Source organism: Xiphophorus hellerii, chromosome 12 (genome assembly GCF_003331165.1).
Source record: "Xiphophorus hellerii strain 12219 chromosome 12, Xiphophorus_hellerii-4.1, whole genome shotgun sequence".
Classification (NCBI taxonomy): Eukaryota; Metazoa; Chordata; class Actinopteri; order Cyprinodontiformes; family Poeciliidae; genus Xiphophorus; species Xiphophorus hellerii.
This window is the reverse complement of record NC_045683.1, coordinates 1,504,399-1,524,324: the sequence shown is the minus strand read 5'-3', so window position 1 is coordinate 1,524,324 and position 19,926 is coordinate 1,504,399. Positions and strand designations below refer to the sequence as shown.

The window sequence follows — 19,926 nt, the reverse complement described above, 5'->3', positions numbered from 1 at the left end:
TTGCAGATCAGAATCAAAAGCAGATCTCAGTTTTATTTCCAACGGATCAAAGTTATTTTGATTTATGATGTTTGTTAAAAAACAAACCAAAAGAGGGAAACTCATGCAGAGATCAGATCAACGGGAAGCAGAACCTGAACTCAACCTGGATCTTTGGTTCATATTAAACATGGAAAGTTTTAGAAATCACAGATTTGTTTGATTTTTCAAACTGACTTCAGATCCTCTGGATCCAAACAGGAAGTGGATCCAAACAGGAAGTGGATCTGATGAGTCATATAAAACCTGTACACATCCAGCATCGGCTCAGTCTGCGCCGTGAAAACAGAGATGCTTCACTCAGGAGGGAGGAGTTCCTCAGGGCTCAGAGTCCGGCCCGGTGACACAAACCGATTTAAATCAGCCGGGTTCTGAAGAGGGAATCCCTCCAGCCGGGCAGATCCGGTAGAACCAACATTTTAATAAAATGCTGCGTCTTTCCCTCATTCTAGTCATTTATTCTGAAATATCCAGAATCTGTCCGTGACATCGATGATTAGTGGTCACGTTGTCCAAACCTTTTATTATTAAATTTAAACATGTTAGTTTCCTGTCCTCAGTGAAACATCCCTTTGTGCTGATTTTCGGTGTTTCTTTGGATCGGAGCCGATTTAAAGCTTTTTAACTCTCAGGCACAACGACCTTTAACCTTCAGAGCTTCAACACAAAACGGATCTTCATCATTATTTACACGTCTGAGGCTTTTGGTGCATCAATAAACTCTTTGAGAGAAGAAGAAAGGTGAGTTTTTAAAACATTCAGAGTCGAGTTTCCTTCAGAGGAGATTTAGAAAACAGGAAACAGGAAGTAGAAACATCTGAAATGTGAAGATGATTGAAGTCATGCTTCATATTAACTCTGGGATCATTTCTATAAGAAATCCCTCTGTACATGTATCAACATTAGAGCTGCAATTATTAACGTTTCAAAATAAAAAGTGCTTGCAGCACGATATGAGCAGGAAGATAAATAGAATATTTATGTTTTTCTCTTTTCTGGTTCTACAGTCGCTGCTGTGGGTTTGGACCGTAAACGGGTCGGTGAGCCTCTCTGTCCGTCACCTGGAGGTAAAGCTGCAGGAAGACAATCAGACGCTTTATTTGGCTTTTCAGAAGGTTTTCTTTGGAACAAAGCATGTTGGTATTCCCAGAAGTCTCCAGTAAATATCCGTGTCCAGAACGCTGCGACCGGTCGGATCTTTGGTTTGGTGGAGTCGAGGTTTTCACTCCGTTTCTCTGAACCCGGATCTGTTTCTGCACGAGTCCGACAGCAGAAACAGACCAGAGGATCGGCTGATTTCTGCCGTGATTTTAGATTTCTGTAAACGGGATGAACGTCGGTGGAGTCCGGGAGCGCCGCAGCGGGAGCGCCGCAGCGGGAACGCCGCAGACGTCTGGATGTGTCAGACTCTGAGGTGTGGACATGTCGGCTTACTGTGGACGGATGGATGGACGGTGAGGCGGCGGGCAGCCAGAGGTCAGAGGTTAATCCACCTCGATGGACTCGGTGCTGTCGTTGACCGGTTTGCACTCGTTGGGGAGTCGCTGGTGGCGGCTGAGCTGCGTCGCCTGCGTGAAGCTGCGGTCGCAACGCTCACACCTGATGGACCAACAGACACAAAGAGGACAGGAACTAGAGCAAAACTTTAACTTTCACACTTCTTATTAAAGCAGATTTTAAATTGGAAACAGCAGCAATAATAATAATCACTGATATAAAACTAAACAAGTGAATAAAATCATTTAGAAGAGCAGAAATAAAACATACAGTTAAAAACATTCAGCTTTAATATCAGGAGAAAAAAAGTCGAGATAAACATGAAACTCAATTAGAAGCTTTAAATGTTTATAATTAATTAATCAGAATTAATCAGTCTGCTGATCCAGACTCACTGTAGGCCAATCAGAGTGACCTGCTTCACAGGTCAGAATAAAAATCTGGTCAGAAAACTATTTAAAAAGTAAATCTGACAAAATCTGAAGGAAAATGTTAAAAATACGTCCAGAAAGTCTGAAAACGACGGAAAAAGATCGAATCAGAAGACAACAGGAATGTTGTTTACAAAATACAAAATAAGAACCGGATTATTGGTTGTCATGTAAACAGAGATAAACACCAAATATATTCAACTCAATTTAAAAATACTTTATTTATCCTAAAGAAAATTTAAAAGTAACTCCTATCATGCAAACATGATCAAAGAGTTGCTATGGGTGGAAGAATCTCCTGTAGCAGTCTGTATCGCAACTAATAGTAAGAGGCCTCTGACTGAAGGCTGTTAGCATGCTAACAGTTTGATATCCAGGCAGTGGAGACGACAGTAACATGACACCAAGTTCTGCTGGTCTCCTCTGACCGTTCAGTTAGAGATGTTGGAGTAGGGGATCCCATGGATAAAGAAACGGGTTGAACTTCCTCAGCATCCAGAACCAGAGATGATTCAACTCAAAAGATCAAACAGTCATGAACTAAGTCAACAAAAAGATCCAATCAGAACCAACAGAGCTGCTGTATCAGATCCAAACATCTGATGTGTGACAGAGCTAACTGCTGCTAGCTTCATCCACGTTAGAAAGTTGTATTTTTCTCAGAGCAGCAGATGCTAACAGCAGACTCTAATGACATTACCCAAAAGGTTAAAGGTCACAGAGTGATGGAAGAACAGACAGGCAGATGTCACACCTGATGTCATCACAGGATTTTCTAGGAAACTAAAACCTGCAAAAAGCTGAAAATGTGAAACTTTGTTTGAATAAAAGGCTGAAACATTAAAAAGTTTGTTTTTCAGGAGGATCTGCTAAACTGCAGAGATACAACCTTTAGTTTTGCTAACACATGCAAACACACCCCAACACACACACACACACACACACACACACACACACACACACACACACACACACACCCCTCCAGGTTAACTCTAATGTCCAGCGACAGAACAAAGTGTGTGTGAGGCCCAGCGGAGCAGCAACTGTAATTGTTGCCCTGATCTTCGCAACCTGACCGACAAATTACACTCACACTCCACCTGTCAATAATCTATCTAGTGGGCCGTGGAGGGCATTCCCGTCTCACACACTTTAACGCACCCAGACACACACACACACACACACACACACACACACACACACACTTGCAGATAAATCCCGGCCTGATAAGGCAGCATCACTGTCACTTTCAATAGCAGCAGAGAAGAGAAAGAGCTTTTAGTCTGAGCTGGAGGGGGAGCATTTAAATGGATATCAAGGTGTGTGGGCGTGTGTGTGTGTGTGCGTGTGTGTGGAGGGGTTCAAAGAGAACGCTGAGCAGAAATATTGGACCTAACAGGGCAGAAACAGGACTAACATGCTGTTAGATGGACAGGAGGAAGAGGAGGAGGAGATGAAGAGCAGAGCTCAGCTTCAGGGAAAATCCTCCAAAAATCCTCAAATGTTTGATTCATGTTTTCAGTCTCAGTTACTTCACAGAAACATCGTCCATCAGAAGGAGACTTGGAGTGTTTTCACACCAGCAAGTCCTTCTGTCCTTCTGTCCGCAGAACAAAACTGGACTTTATTTTCTGGGTTTGTTGCTGTTTTCCTTCACATGGGATTTTTTCCCAATTGGACTGTAACAAAGTCAGGTGGGAGAAAAGCTTTGATATGGGCGGGTCCGAACGCAGAACCATGGAGGAAACAAACATGGAGGAAACAAACATGGAGGAAACTAACATGGAGGAAACAAACATGGAGGAAACTAACATGGAGGAAACTAACATGGAGGAAACTAACATGGAGGAAACTAACATGGAGGAAACTAACATGGAGGAAACTAACATGGAGGAAACTAACATGGAGGAAACTAACATGGAGGAAACTAACATGGAGGAAACAAACATGGAGGAAACTAACATGGAGGAAACAAACATGGAGGAAACTAACATGGAGGTCCTGCTTGCACACTGAAGGCTCTCGTCACCATGCTGCTCAGCTACGGTGGCCTGTGAAGTCCAAACAGACGCTGGTTTCATGTAGTTGTTTCAGATTGAGGCTCGTCTGTGTTCACACCAGAACCGGACCGAGACCAGCTCAGAAATGGGTCTGGAGTGGAGAAAAGGTCCAGACTCTGGTGTGAACACGCCGTCAAGGATCCAGGTTTTCACTTCCACTGTTTTCAGACATATTTCATAAAATAATCAGTTCATCTGTTCATCACTTCCTCTGCCTGACAGGTTAAACTTTTGGACCGAGGTTCTTTTGGACCGAGGTTCTGTGGTTTCTGGCGCAGTGTGCAGGACGTATCGACTACAGAGAATATTGTGTTGATGGTTATAAACAGCTGAACTGGTTAATGAACATTAAATAAAGTAGAACTGAGGGTTTAAACGCCACCTGGTTCTGAACTCTAACCATTTTTACCTAAAGTGAAAAATGGTCTCTACCTGAACTCGCCTTACGGTGTTTGTTGCTGCGGTTATTTGTCTGATTTTATCACCGTCTGTCGCTGCTGCTTTGATCCAGCAGGACGAACATGAAGTCGGTTCTGCAGAACAAAGCGGGTCCGAAAGCAGGCGGCTCCGTCTGCAGCCTATCGACCGGCTGCTGCTGAGCAGCAGGAAAAATAATGTTGAGACGTTTGTCCTGACAGCCTGACAGAGGAGGCTTTAATCAGTTTCCCTTAAGGATCAGTGGAGTTTAAGATCTCCTCTTATCTTAATCTGCGCTGTGCAGCAGGTAGAAAATGAGACAAACCGCTTCTGATTGTGTTCATTTACAGCCTGATGGAAACTGACCGCCTGACAGGAGAGAATGAAGCCTCAGCAGCACAGAGGGAGGAATTCAGGTTTTACCCACAGAATCCATAAAACTCCCTGGATCTCCACCAAAACCCAACTGGTCCATTTAACTAACAATATGAATGAAAAGCAAGTTATTCCTTTTGGTGGTAAATCAGATGAAGTCAGTTCTGTTTCCTAACCTGCCAGGTAAGCTGCTGGTTTGATTAAATGTGTTTAATGTAACTTTAAATGTGAGGAAATGAAACATGTTTTGGATCATAAAACTGTTTCACTGTCTTTGAACAATGTGTTGCTTTGGTGGCGTCTCAGTTTAAACAGAGCCTGTACTGTATGCTGGGATAAAGATGGAAACCAGCGTCTCATTTTGTCAGTTTTTATATCTCCAGGTTCTGCTGCGGCCCTGTTCAGTTCGCTTTAGTCCAATAAGTTCTTTTGTTGATGTGTGAACGTTAATCGGACTCAGGTCCGCCTCCAAACCTCAGTCTGGGTTCTGTTGAAATGAACTCTGGTTCATATGTGAACACCAAACAGACTGGAGACCTCTCCAAACACAGGAACCGGACTACAGGCAGTGCATTCTGGGTAAATACAACCAAATCAAATGAGCTAGCTTAGTGCTAACAGGAGGTTGTATTTTTTTTACCAAAGACTAAAGAGAAATCCTACAACAATAAAATCTGATGCTACTCCCTTTTTATTTACATTCAGTGAAGAAGGAAGTTGCTCTCAAAGTCTTCAGAGGTTTTTGTGTTGTTCCCTTCAGTGGTTCTTGGTGCAGCGCCCCCACAGGCCAGGAGGGGAACAGGTTGCTGAAAGGGTTTGCATTGTTTGTGAAAGAGAACCACAGCAGCTGGAAAGGTTTTGTCCCAACTGAACTGATCCTACTGGACCATCAGACAGGAAAACATCCCAAGTCTCTGGTTGTTGTGCTTTGCAGAAAGTGAAATTATGTGGCTGGGAACCCAGATGCCTTTACTGAAACCATTTTATCCTGAAAAGATGGCTAAGGAAGAAATGTTTGTAAGAAATGAAACGTTATGTTGAAAACTTGTCTCCTTCAGTGATGTCTGAGGTTCTGCAGATCATTTTAAAGTCTGAATCTGGAGCAGAAAGTCAGAAACCAGCAGTCAGGATGTGAAAGCGTCTTCTCGGACCGTCTGCCTCCGTAGGAAGATAAAGTCGAGCGTTTTCCTCCTGACAAAGTGACAGTGGCAGCTTTAATTTGTCCGCTGCTCCGTCTGAAAAGCGATAACTCTCGCAGGCCATCGATCCAGTAAGGATTTGTGACGACCGTCGGTGATTGTCTTTGTCCCGGCCGCGCCTTCAGAGACTCTGAAGTGCTGATGAACAGGTTCGGCTCATTAGGAACGCTGATTTGCTTTCAGTCGCTCCACTTTTCACTCCCTGATCTTTTGTTCCTCCTCGAACTTCCTCCGACATTCATTTCATCCGTCGCCCTCATGCTCTTCACGTCAATGACAGAACGGCATCACTAATTGCTTTTTAAGAATGTTAATTGTTTTCCACAGATCTCCCCTCTGCTCCAGTCTTTAATCCTGTTCTCTTTAACTCTTCTTGCTCTCGCTCTCCCTACATGTCGACCTCTTTGTCCACCGGGGGAATCCTGGTCGTCTTCCTCGGCTGATTGGATGACAGCCGACAGCAGAGAGCTTCTCCTTCTAATTGTTTCCATCTTTAGTGAGAGGAAAATATGGAAATGAGGCAGATTAGGAAAGGAAAGATTTATTACGACGTGGCTAACTGCTGAGGTTGAGCTGCGTTCACAGCAGGTCTTCCTGCTCAGTTCGGACTTTTGTTTTCTGAAATCTGATTTTTTTTTTTTTGCATGGACGTTCATCCTACTAGTTAAATGCGACTCAATCAGACTTCTGCATGAACGACCTCAAAGCGACGTCACACAGCAATAAACGGAACAGATCTTACAGTTTTTAATTCCCTGGTGAAACAACGGCTAAAACAAAAACAAATCTGTGAATCTCAGCTGCTGTGTCGATGTATACGAATGTACTTGTGGAGAATTAGTTTTCTTTAATATGCATTTTCATGCTTTTGATGTTCAGAGTTGCAGACATTTAGTGTTTTTATGAGAGATAATCCTGAATTAAATTTTTTCTGTCTTTTAATAAAGATCCAACCAAAGACAAACATCAGATGTTCTGTTTTTAACATATAATGTGGTTTAATGTGATGAAATAAATTTGTGCTCTGTGTACGGCAGTAACAATGGACGCAGCCGCCTGTGGATGGGTTTTCACGTTGTTCGGAGCCGACAGCATCGCCACCAGATCAGAACCAGACAAAGGAAGCTGAGAAAAGGAAACACAACTAAAAGTGTCGGCCCTCAGTGGAGCATCGACTGCAGCCTCTGGAGATACGATGCGTTTCAACAGCTGCCACTCCATTTACTGTTTCCACAATATGAATTTCAGAAATAAATTTGTGTAAAGGAAATACGACAAGCTTTTAAAAACCCACATTTTTCAATGATGAGTTAGAGTGAGGTGGTTTTTCAGCCGTATCAAAACTTGAGTATTTCACAATGGAAACACTTTTCTTAGCATCATTCCAGTTTGGATCTCAGTGATTTCCAGATATAAAACATTCAGGATGTTTTTCCTCCTGATGGTCCGGTAGGCTCGGTTCTACTGGAACCAAAACTTCACCATCTGCTCCACCTCCAGCTGCTGTGGTTCTTTCTCTCTGCTCTGAGTCAAACCAACCAAACCCTTTGAGCAACCTGTTCCCCTCCTGGCCTGTGGGGGCGCCGCACCGAGCACAGTGCAGGAAACGGCTTTAACCGAGAGCGAGGCGTGGAGCTGAGGTTTGGGCGGAGGGTACTCACTGTTACTTACTTGAACGGCTTCTCTCCGGTGTGCGTCCGGATGTGGTTGTTGAGGGTGGTGGCGCCGGCGAAGGCGCGGCCGCAGTATCCGCACTTGAAGGGCCGGTCGCTGGAGTGCGTCACCACGTGGTTCCTCAGCTCCGACGGCTGCGAGAAGGACTGGGAGCAGTGGCCACACTGGTACGGCCTGGAGGGGCGAGGAGACACTTTAATCATTTTAAAACAATCACCAATCATGAAGGTTTTTACAAGCCAAACAGAACCAATTGCAGAACTTTAAGAACCTGAACCTTCCTGGAATCAATCTGGGTTTCTTTGGTCTCTGAGGTTTTTCAATGTTTTGCTTAAATTAATCAGGTTTTTTTCTCTAATTTCTCATCTAATACTTGTTTCTGAAAGCAAGTAATTCAATGTTTTCCTAAAAAAAACAAGGAAAACTTTGATCTGTTTTTAAAGTAAAAATAGTGAACTTTAAATAAATTCATTTTCATGCTTCATATTTTTAATGGTTCAGTTTCCTTATTGATCATTTTTAGTTGTATTTTATGAATGAATCATTTGTGCAGATCCTGTAACATTCATTTTCATTTCAACGTATTGATTAAAATAGTCAGATCAATAGAATACGCTGCAAAAAACAAACAGAAGAAGAACGAAAAAAACAGGAAATGATGTAAAAACTACATAACGAAGACAGAAAGGACAAAAGAGAAAAGACGTAACAACACTGAGAAACAAAGATGGCCTCCACCCACACGGGGCAGGGGGAGTCGGACTCCGCTCCGGTTGCCATGGCAGCGTGACCCTCATCCACCCGGCAGGCCCGGATCCTGACCGGACCATTTATCACAGAGAGAGGAGCCACAGATAGAGACGGAACCACAGCAGAACAAGAGATAGCTTTAGAAATGACTGTGTGTGTGTGTGTGTAGGCGTGTGGGAGTGCGTGTGTGTGTGTGTGTGTGTGTGCAGCCCAAATGGGACTAAATCAGATTGAACCAAAGAACCAAACAGTGGCTACATGAGTCCTAATAGAGTCCTGCTGTTAAACCTGTAAACAGATGAATCTGATTCATTCTCATAGTTTAATAATCTGGACCAGTTTAATAATCTGGATCAGTTTAATAATCTGGATCAGTTTAATAATCTGGACCAGTTTAATAATCTGGACCTGTTTAATAATCTGGATCAGTTTCATAATCTGGACCAGTTTCATAATCTGGACCAGTTTCATAATCTGGATCAGTTAAAGTCGAGATTAAACAGTAAAAGCAAATCATCATCACGTTGAGAAAAACAAAGAGAAAATATGAGAAAATGTTGGATGAAGGTGCAGAGCAGAACGAAACTGTGAGCTTTATAAAACAGTTAGAGCCTTAAAATAAGGTTAAACTGAGGGGCAAGCAGGATAATGATTATTTTAATCCATTATTCTGATGATTGAAGAAGTAATTAGATAAAAAAAATCCATATTCTGCAGATCTTTCATTAAACCGCTGCAGTTTATTATACATGATATTATAAATACATTAAAATATGCAAATAAACAAATAATTCACTTAAAAGTAAACATTATATTGCCTAAAACGCAATAGCAGCATTTCTTTAGTGAATGTTTTGTATAAAGGATGAATCTGCAGCTAAATAAATATTTCTAACATCAACATGTGAAAACTGAATATTAATACGATGTAGGGCTGATCTGCAGGTTAATTTTTTAATTAACCGACATGATTGGATGAAAAACATGATAAGTAGATTCATTTTTTACAGAACTTGAACCAGGTGGAGCTGAAACTGCCACCTCAGCAGTCCTGAGTGGAAAATATCTAAAAGAAGATTTTTCATCTGATAAGCAAATTGTTTATATTTTGCACAGTTTTGGTGTCTTTGCTGCCGGGGTGTTTTGTTCTTTTAGCAAATTATTTAAATAATTATTTAACTAAATTATTTAACGATTATTTGAATAAATGATTGTTTCAGCCCTAACTCAAAGTATTAAAGTAAATCATGATGTAGATGACCAGTATTTAATGAAATCTGGACGTGAAGACGTCCTGTTGGGAGAACCTTGGATGAAATCCTGATACCATCAAACTTCAGCTTATTTAACCTTCACTTGAGGAACATGTTAGCCTAGCCTAGCCTAGCCTAGCCTAGCCTAGCTTAGCTTAGGACCACAGAGTCTGAGCCTTTGGAGGGAAAACCGGGGAGATGGGAACCGAGTCAGAGGAGAAAATCTTTTGACTGATAAACAGCTGAAGCCTGCAGAGACGGGAAACGGAGAAAATCCAGTTTTCCAGCAGCTGCAGGATGTTTTCCTCAGCCAGTTTAGAAACAGATGAAGATCAGTAAAGACTGTCAGCAGACAGAAGTCCATCCCTGGGTGAGAGGCGATTAGCTGCAGTCGCTCACATTAAGCAGCTGATGAGGAAACTCATCACTTTACTTTATATCAGAGACGCTGAAGGATAAAATCACTTCTTTACCCAGAAACCATCAGCTCCCTCTGACTGGATGGTTTATGTAAATCAGATGAAACTGAAATGAAATGAGGTTCAATCCATCATCCTCAGTCTGATCAATAACTGGCCTAATTGTTCTTGTATCACAGCAATTATTATCATAACCACACTAATAAACAGAATAATATATTCAACCAGAAGCAGCTCATCTGGTCATAATGAGAACAAACACACCGACAGACTTTCTTCTACTTGAAACTTTAGTTTCATTGAGGCATAAGAACATTTTCCCACCAGCTAATTGACTCAGAGTTTAAACAGTTCATATCATTTGTAACAGAAATAAAGTCATTCAGTCGATAGTCATAAACTGAATCTTTTGTTTTGAACAGCCTCGACTTTCCCATCAACCATCTGGGAAAACGAGTCGAGTTTGAAACTGTTGGTCAGATTTTCAAGTTTTTAATTTTAAGTGTTAAATATGTTGATGAAATTAGATTTTAAAATCCTTCTAATTGAGTTAGGTGTTTAATTTTTAATAAGTGTATAATTTGTGTGCATTTATAAAGCGATCAGAGGAGTTTTTGTGAATGTTGAACATCTGTGATGAATAATTATGCAGAGCAACATTTTTGTTCCATAGATGATCATCCATCCGTTTCATTTTTCCTATGAAAACAAACAGTTTCTTCTGCTGAAGCGAAGCGTTGAGACGCCTCCGCTTCAGAATAAAGTGATTCATTCTCTGGAACCAATCGGAGCGAAGCGCCATCAGAAGCTCAGCAGCAGGAAAACAGCCCAGAACTAGAACAAAACAAATAGACCAACATCTTCACCGCCTTAATAAATCACAAACTCCTACAGCAGGACAAACACACACACTAACAGTAATAAGAGTAAAATAGTGTAATATAAAATCGAAAAATTCTCACTTGCAGTTTTCCACATAAAAGGCGTCTCTGTGTGGGGGAGGGTTCATTTATCAGCCGGCCGGTCTATAAGTTCACGCCTCAGCGGGCCGCTCCACTATTTATTAGGTGGGTTTTCTATGAAGAGCCGCATTGATTGTGAATAGTTTAAGTTGATGAATGTGTGGATATTATTTATTAAGGCGGCAGGCCGGGAGATTAATGCCCAGTTATTGTTTATTACGGTGGAAAGAGGAGGAGGTGAAGGACACACACACACACACACACACTTCACGTTAATATCTGCACACATAAGAACATGCAAATATGTTCTGGAATGAATGAATTACCACATATGAATCCTGGAACAGCTTTAGAACGGATATTTAACAGATAAACTGTGGAAATAAACCAAAAACGAATAAAAGCTTCAGAGCAGAAAGAACCGCCGTTCTCTGAGTCTGAAGCCCAGATTTCCTAATCCAGATTAATCTGAGAAAACTCAACTCAAAAACTTAAACAATTCCTACGGTAAGTTCTTAGTTCATGTTAATAGGAAAACCTGCAAACGACTGAGAACCAGATGATTCTGGACAGATTCAGTCGACTTCCAGCCGAGAACAAACAAAGTCACAGCGTCTGATCACTTTTCCTCAGCAAAATGAAAAATTTAAACTTTTTAAAAGTTTACAGGGAAAGTTTTCAAACTGTTCCAGCACCGCAGAAACAACACAAATTAACTAAAAAAGAGAAGCTTCAATTCACAATTATATAAAAAAATAGCATTAGCCAACAGAAACAACCTAAAACAAGAAAAGTTTAATCTGATTTAACTTCAGACAGAAAAATGTTTGTGTCTTTTTACTAGTGTATGAAAACATCTGGTTTTATTTTCCACATTCAGGTTTTTAATCAAATCTTACATTTTATTACAAAACTTAGTTTGAATATCAAGCACAGAAATAAAAAACTTCCCAAACCTTAAAAACAGCTCAATGAAATTCCAGCATTTTCAAGGATATGAACCTTGAATGCAGTAAAAATCAAACTGAGTTAACTGTGTGTAACTCAGGTTAATATTCTGCCATGAAGCCGTTTGCTTTTCGCTATTTAGTTGTTATTGTGATTTAATGAAAACGAAGCTTTGTTAAAACCTGAAGCTCGTTTGGTTTTCAGAGCAGCAGAATAATAACCTAAGATAAAAATATCACTGTATCGGAGTATTATGATCATGTCTCTAAAATGTGTTATTTTGCATTTTCTTTCGTGTGTTTAGATGAAAATGCATAAAAGGATTTGTTGAAATTCAACCAGAGAAATCCAGCTCAATGGGAGGAATCCCAGACAGAGCTGTGAGGGAGATGAGAATTTAGTTTAACTGCGAAGGAACATGAAATATTTTTTAGAAACGTTTTAGACCGATGGATGATCTTCAGTCCAGTCGTTTCCTCTCAGCCCTGAGCTGCACTCAGCAGATATATGAAGAGAAATGACGGACAGACGGGCTTGTTGTGTTTGTTTTGACCTCGGTCTGCAGCGCTCCTCTGAACCGCTCGGCGGTCGTTAACATCCAGCAGTTAATCAGTGCGGCCGCGTCACGAGCCGCTGACAGCACAAACAGCCTGATACGCTCAGAGTCAACACGGCTGCTCACTAACACAAACACAGACGGCCACTTCTGTGTGTCTCTTACACAAACTAACAGCTCTTCATGTGGAGCGCCGATCAGAGGAGAACCGCCCGCCGCAGAGTTTACTCCGCGTTGACGTGACGGAGATCCGTCAAATTAATCACCTGGAAAACGTGGGTGAAAAGCGGCTCAGGACAATAAACTCTGCGACGCCTTTCAACACAACGTGTGGTAACAACAACAGGATCGGTGTCGACGTCTCACTGGGCCCACACCTCCAACACATGAGCTGATGAAAGAGGCAGAAGGCCTGTGAGGCCGAACGCCGCTGCCAGCTCCGAGCCGGCGCGGCGGCGTGGGAACAAGATGGCCGCAGCCACAGCACAGACGGGTCAGAGGTCAACGGAGAGGACAGGGAGAGCAGAGGCTTAGTGAGAATGTGTCCATTAGTCAACCATAATGAAACGCTTTCAATAGTTTAAAGACTTTAAAAGTTTTCAGATTTAAAAACCCTGAAAACATTGATAAATAATCAGCCTCCTCAGCTCATCCTCTACAGAAGCTTCTGGCTCTGCAGTTTCAACTGAAACCAAAAGTTTACATACACCAGCTTAATGAATGAAACCCTAAACGTTTGACCAAACGCTGAGGATGTGTATGTAAACTTCTGACTCTGAAGACATTAATAAAGAAGTTCTTGCTCTCATTTTTGTGGCATTTTGTCTTTTTCTTGCAACAAGAACAGAACATGTCTCGCTTCATTTTGACAAGTTAATTAACCTGAAACTCCCAGGTTGATTTTTAATTAAAGCCACCAGATGTTTATTTTTAATTTGTCTCCTTTTACTATAAAAACAAATTCGATTCAAAACACAAACCTGGATGAATACTTCGCGTTGCACCATCAGTGAAAACTTCACCTCAACATGTTTTTAAATCCGCTGCCTGGACTGTAATCAAGGGCCGCTCTGAATTGTTCTGAGGGCCACAAATGGGCCCGGCGCCACACTTTGGACACCCCCGGTTGTTCGTTTTGTTTGTGTTGATCAACAGTTGAAGTTTTAATGTTCTGAGATAAAAACAGTTTCATGTTTTCTAAATCCTCTGCAGGTTGACCTTTAAACGTGTTCAAAACGTTTCAGCAGGTGACGACTTGATTTCCTCTGCTTCAGTGTTAATTCTGGACTAATTGCCTCTGTGTGTGTGGGGGTGTGTGTGTGGGTGTGTGGGTGTGTAGGGGTGTGTGTGTGTGTGGGTGTGTGTGTGTGTGTGTGGGTGTGGGGGTGTGTGTTTGCAGTGCAGTCATGCAGAGTGATGTGCGTCCATGGATCCGTATGGATGCGGTCTAATCCATATGGAGTTCTATCGGAGGACGTCTTCTGTGTCCGACTCGTATGAAGACGTTTCTCCCTGGAGACCAGCGGCCATAAATCACCGCTCTGACCTCATCGATACATAATCAATGAGACAAATATTCTGTAGGAACAGAAACCGACTCGCTGAAATCCACAAAAAGATCAAAATCACTTCTGAGAAACAGGAAAAGCTTCTCCAGCTTCCTTTCGTTTCATCAAACCTCCTTCTGTCTGTTTGTGTTTTAAAGCACAAAGTTCAGATGTTCTTCAAAAAGCCAAAATATGGCTGAGCATTATGGGTAATGTAGTGTGAAAGGACACAGCAATTTAAATACGTATTTCATTACTTTTTTACATATTTTTGTTTTATTTCTGCTTTTGAACTACCAAGTCAAACAGCAGCAGCAACATGAAACGTTTAAATTCAGCAACATGAAGATGGAACAGAAATGATTTTTTAAAGTAGTAAACATCTGCATCCAGCATGGCGGCACACATCTGTGTTTGTGTTAAATACAAATATATCCTCACTGTAAGGTGATAAATCTGCTTAACATCAACAGTTTAATAACACAGAGAAACAGTCGGACATGCAAACACTTTGAGTTATTTCTGCTCTGAGACTTTTCTCAGCTCGACAAGAAAACAAGAAAGAGTCGCATGTTAAAGATTACGGTCAATCAATCATTTTCCCCATCATTTTTACTAAATATTTACGGTGGCTGCTTACCCATAATATCCCACAGATGCAGTAAAAGTAACACATTTATGAAATGGGCTCATCTGAGCCCAGCAGGACCTTTTAAAAGGCTCATTTTGAGAAAGTAAAATATAATTTATCTGCTTGTTGAATCACATCTGTCAGTTTCTGGATGCAACAGAAAGTTTGGTCAGTCAGGAGGGAATGAGACATTCTGAGTATCTGGGAAAGAAACTAAATCACAACTTTTTCTCCCACAAACTAACAGATTGAGTTTTACAGTGTAGAATAATTCAGTCCAGGATTCACCTCTGCAGTTTTCAACAGGACCAGGTGTTTGGTCGTCCCAGCGCCTCAAAATAAACATTTAATCACATTTTGTGACTTAACAGAGTAAAGGTTTCACATATCAGGAACTGTTTTCAGAAATTATTTAGATATTTTCATGTTTCATCAATTCAAGTTGGTCTGAATAAAAAAAATGTTTTCTTTGTTTTCACAAATAAAATGACGTTTTCCTGCTTCTTACAGTATTATTAGAGATGAATCGATCTGATATTAATATCTGTATCGGCCCCAATTCTAGATCTGGTATCAGATCTAGTATCAGATATTCTAGATCTGGTATCAGATCTAGAATAGAATAAATCTGTCCGATCTATTCAGTCTAATTCTACGCTCTGTACTCTGAGCGACGTCATGGTCTATTATTTATTTTACATTATATTTATAATTCCTAATTGCATTTTCAGAACCATTTGAAAGAAAGTCTGTTTCTGTTTTAAATTTTACTCATTGTTTTTAATTTTACTCATTGTTTCTGTGTTTTTAATTTTACTCATTGTTTCTGTGTTTTTAATTTTACTCATTGTTTCTGTGTTTTTAATTTTACTCATTGTTTCTGTCAGTTTTTAGTTTCTTATATAAGAACTACGTACATAAGAGCTAACTTTAGTGACTGAACAGATTAAAGTTGTTTTTCATGTTTGATCAGCTTCTGAAGCTGTTGGTGGATTTCAATGAGCTGTACTGGTGCAGAATTATCAAATAAATTTGTAATTCAGTACATTTATGCTAAAAAAACAACGTTTTAAGTCATTCAGCTGTTTTTCTGCATCGAATCGTATCGGCAGATACTAAACCTCAGATATCGTATCGGAAATGAAAGCAGTGTATCGGTGAATCCTTAATCAAGCTAATTAATGTAAATCTAAATTCCTCATAGTAACATCTGACTGAACTTCGGCGCCATCAGCTGTTGTGGATAGGTGAGGGGCGGGATCACGTGGTGTTATTAGTGATTGTAGATCACCTGTTGCTGACCTAGTGACTTTAGTGAGTGGGTGAAGGGGGAGGTTTACTTTTTGCTGACCGCCTTATGCTAATATGGTATTTTGTCCTTGATCACTGATTAAACCTGCGGATCCGGTTTTAATGCTCTTTTGGACACTGTTCTTGGATATTGACAATGTGACAAAATAAAACCATCTTAACTGCATCCTGGAATGGATGGTTTTGGATCAGCTGGCGCGTCAACAAGGATTCCCCTATTCAGCTGCTCGGCGACTTTGTTTGACAGTCGCTAATATCAGCCATGATGAAAACGTTCGGGTCACATGGTTCATCACGAGTTTCATTTCTGAATTCAAAACTTTCCCAAACTAAGATTTAAACAGTTTATTTAAATCATTTAAGTCAAACAGATTTGACTGAGTTGGTTTTAACTTCATGTTGTATAAATCATAAGACGCCTTTTCTTCTGATCCGGCGGAGAAGAAGCAACACGACAGGAACTCCAGACTCTGAAAAGTTAATTTTGGTTCCTGTTTGCAGAAGTTTTCAGTTGGACTCGGAGGCAGGCCGGTTTTAAACCTCCACTCGGCTCGCTGATGTTTACCTGTGGTTTCTCTCACGCAGTAACTCTAAAATTGTGGCCCTATAAAATCCACTTTAGTTTATATTGTTTTCTATTTGTGCCTAAATTCTTTTTTAAGTCTTTTAAACAAACATTAGATCCTAAAGCAAATAACGATGTAGAGGAGAAACCTAAATTTAACTTTATGAGACCCAGTAAACCAAACCAATCGATATTTGTTTTCACAAAAAGATTAGGTTGAGACGTGGCGTTTCGAAAGTAGGTTTTTATCTTTTAGATAGACGTGGAATAAAGTTTAGGAACTCTTTTCTGTTTTCCAGAGTCTGGCAGCCTGGGTAAAATCCCTGAGGGCATTGTTAGAATAACAGCTCAGAAAAATAGAATGAAATCACATTTTTTATGGGCACTGGTGAAAAAGCTGAAGGTTGCAGACGAGAAACCACAGAAACACGGTTGTCCGGCCCAAAACGATGACAGAAGCACCAGTTAATCCCAGTAAACAGCCGGCTGTGGTGATGCCCTCTCCCAGTCGGCTGTAAACTCTCTGTCCTCTGATTATATTCATGTGCAAATAGCAGCCTGATCCATAAACACCAAGCGCCAGCAGCATGAGAGGTGCAGGCTGCCGATCAAAGCGTTTGGTAATAATAACCCGTTTTCCCTAAAAAGCTCTAATGACTGTTTTAAACAGCAGCGCAGTAAACACATCCATCACAGCAGCCGCGGTTATTAACGCAGCTCGCCGCGGCGGTTTGATGCTGCATCGTTTCTGCAACATGTAGAGACGGAGAGTGGAGTCACAGTTCATTCGTCTTCTCATTTTTCTCCCTGATTCATCACTCATCATCATCGCAGAAGCTAAACAGCGTCCGGCATCCCGACAGCGGTTTAAAAGCAGCGCTGACAGAAACAAACGGCTCCTCTCCTGATGGATTCTGGTCAAATGACACGCAGGGAAATGACAAAGAAGAAAAAGTTGAGAAAAAGAAACAGTCAGCAGAAAAAACAGAGCTGAAAGAGATGGAGCTGGGCTGTTTTTTTACTGACGTAAAGAGCCATCAGTCTTCAGCTGCTGATGTTCCCATCAAGCAAACATCGATAAGTATGTATGAAGAAACAGAGGAGAGAGGGAGAAATCCAGAGGTGGATGAGAGATCGACAGATAAAACAGCAGCAGCCCTGAAGGTGGAATATAGAAATAATTCATTTAAATATGCTGATTATTTTACACCAAAAACACACAAAATGCTCCTGCTGCGTCTTTAGAGGCGAATAAAAACAGATAAAAACTGTAATATCAGTAGATAAGCAAACACCGATCAAAGCTGAGAGCTATGTAAGGCGCAGCGGCGACGTCACACTGTGTGTGTTTCTGTACATGTATCGTATTTTCAGGCAAATAAGTCGCATAACTCAAAAATGTGCCATGAAGAAGAAAAAATAACTTATAGAATTTATAGTCCAGAAAATACAGAATTTACTTCATAGAACAAGTTTCACTTATTCACCCACAAAACGACGTCATTTGCTTTTTAATTTCCCTTTGAGATCACTGAAGTATTTCTGAATTTGAATTTGAATTGAAAGAGAAGACATTTTCCTCACCCTCACTTTTTTTCAGCTCAATTAATTTAAAGCTCTGAGGAGAAACGAGGAACGTTGAGCATCTTGTGAAGTTTACTGTGGTATCAGTTTTACCAATAAGGAAATATTTCATCTTTTCACACATCTGGCTGAACACATTATTATCAGCATCACATTATTATCAGCAGCTGGAGTTTGAAATGACTGAAGGTGAATTTAAAAGAAACAATCATGGACTAGATGAGCTGGTCACATCAGATCTTTAACTATCAAAGCTTTAACTCATTAAAACGTTTTATAGTAATTTTACGAATTTCTTCTGGTAATATTGTGTATTTATTCTGCTAATATTATGAGTTTATTCTAGTACATCTCTTAGTTTGACCCTATCCAGAACCAGCGAGGGCTGATCAAGGTGACAGGAGCAGATTTGGGTCAGCATATCGTTTCTCGGTAATCTCTGGTTCCTTTGGTTTAGTTTGATGATTAAACTAAACTCCAGATATCCGAATCGTCCAGATGACCAGGTTGGGAGTGTGTTAGCACCGTAAACCCTGTTCAGTGAACAGGTGAACATGGAGGCCAAACTTTTCTGCAGACTAACAGGGACGGCGGTGCTGCTCTGCCTGGCGGCTGCATGAATATGAGGGATAATGCAGCCTTGGAGCTGCAGGACTCTGTTCTGTTTGGCTTGTTCAGCTGAATTTTATCTGCTTCTCTGTCCCATAAAACCTTCCTATTGACAGGCAGCCCCCGATCGACCCCTCCGCCCCCCTCCATATCCAGCCCACATTTTTCTTCCCTATGAGTATTAGTTTATTGAATAAGTGGCATCTGTTTTCCTGGCCCCGTCACCGTAAGGCGAGGTATTTCTCACTGATGCGCCGCCGTGATTTATACGCCGCTCTGACTCTCCCCACAAAAAATAAAGCTAAGCAAAAAATTTCCAATACATCCTCCGACCCCAACACACACATATAGATCTCATCTTCCTCCATCCATGCTGCACATAATTAACTTGGCAGATGTTATACAAACTCAAACACTTTACGCTTTCTCCACTCGAATCCACAGACTTCCACACATAAATGTTGAGATGATGAGACAACAAAGATGGTAAGTCACAGCAGAAGAGTCCGACTTTCTCTGAACAGCTACGGCAACAGTTCAGGTCCAAATACAACCAGCAGGTTTCACTTACAGCTTGCTGACTCATTATTATTATTATTCTCTCTCTGAGCCACAATCGTGCATAAAAACAAGATGATTAACCAGAAACGGTGCCTTCAATTCTCATAGTCAGGAAATAAATGTAAAAGAGTCAACAAAGTTTACAAAAAGAGAAACAAGTTGAGAAATAGAGTCCTGATTCCTTCCTGAAGTTAAAATGTTTCATTTTTTAATATTTTTGAATGAAAAACAAAAGGTTTTGTTCAGCAAATCTCACAGCAGGAACCATTTATTAAAAACAGAAATGATTGCAGGACGAAGTCCTAATCAGAACCACGTGTTCACTGGCCAGCAGACAAACAGCTGGGAGTTGGAAACTAACATTATTTACATTCTGCACTTTGACTGTTTTCTGGTTTCAGTGGAATCGTCCAGGGAGTTTCTGACGTGAAGGAAGGAAAATTGATGAGTCACTGAAAGCAACAAACAAAACCTCAATCATGGTTTCTTACATCAGAGAAGACGAAGGCAGGCGGACCTGTCTCCTCTTCAGAACCCC

At 40.9% G+C, this 19,926-nt stretch overlaps 1 protein-coding gene and 1 long non-coding RNA gene across 2 annotated transcripts in view; one reads left to right on the top strand and one right to left on the bottom strand.

Moving 5' to 3' along the window:
* prdm6 (PR domain containing 6) overlaps window positions 1–19,926 on the bottom strand; it is a 69,450-nt gene continuing 49,524 nt past the window's right edge. Inside the window, exons 8-9 of the mRNA XM_032578907.1 lie at window positions 7,690–7,866; window positions 1–1,638 (exon numbers count right to left, since the gene is read on the bottom strand). Of these exons, the coding sequence (XP_032434798.1) occupies window positions 1,524–1,638; window positions 7,690–7,866 (292 nt within the window). The 3' untranslated portion in view covers window positions 1–1,523. The remainder of the gene's footprint in view (window positions 1,639–7,689; window positions 7,867–19,926) is intronic.
* Window positions 13,654–18,881, top strand: LOC116729984 (uncharacterized). The gene is made up of 3 exons (XR_004341228.1): window positions 13,654–13,708; window positions 14,501–14,502; window positions 18,871–18,881. It is a non-coding gene; the product is annotated as an uncharacterized LOC116729984 (long non-coding RNA).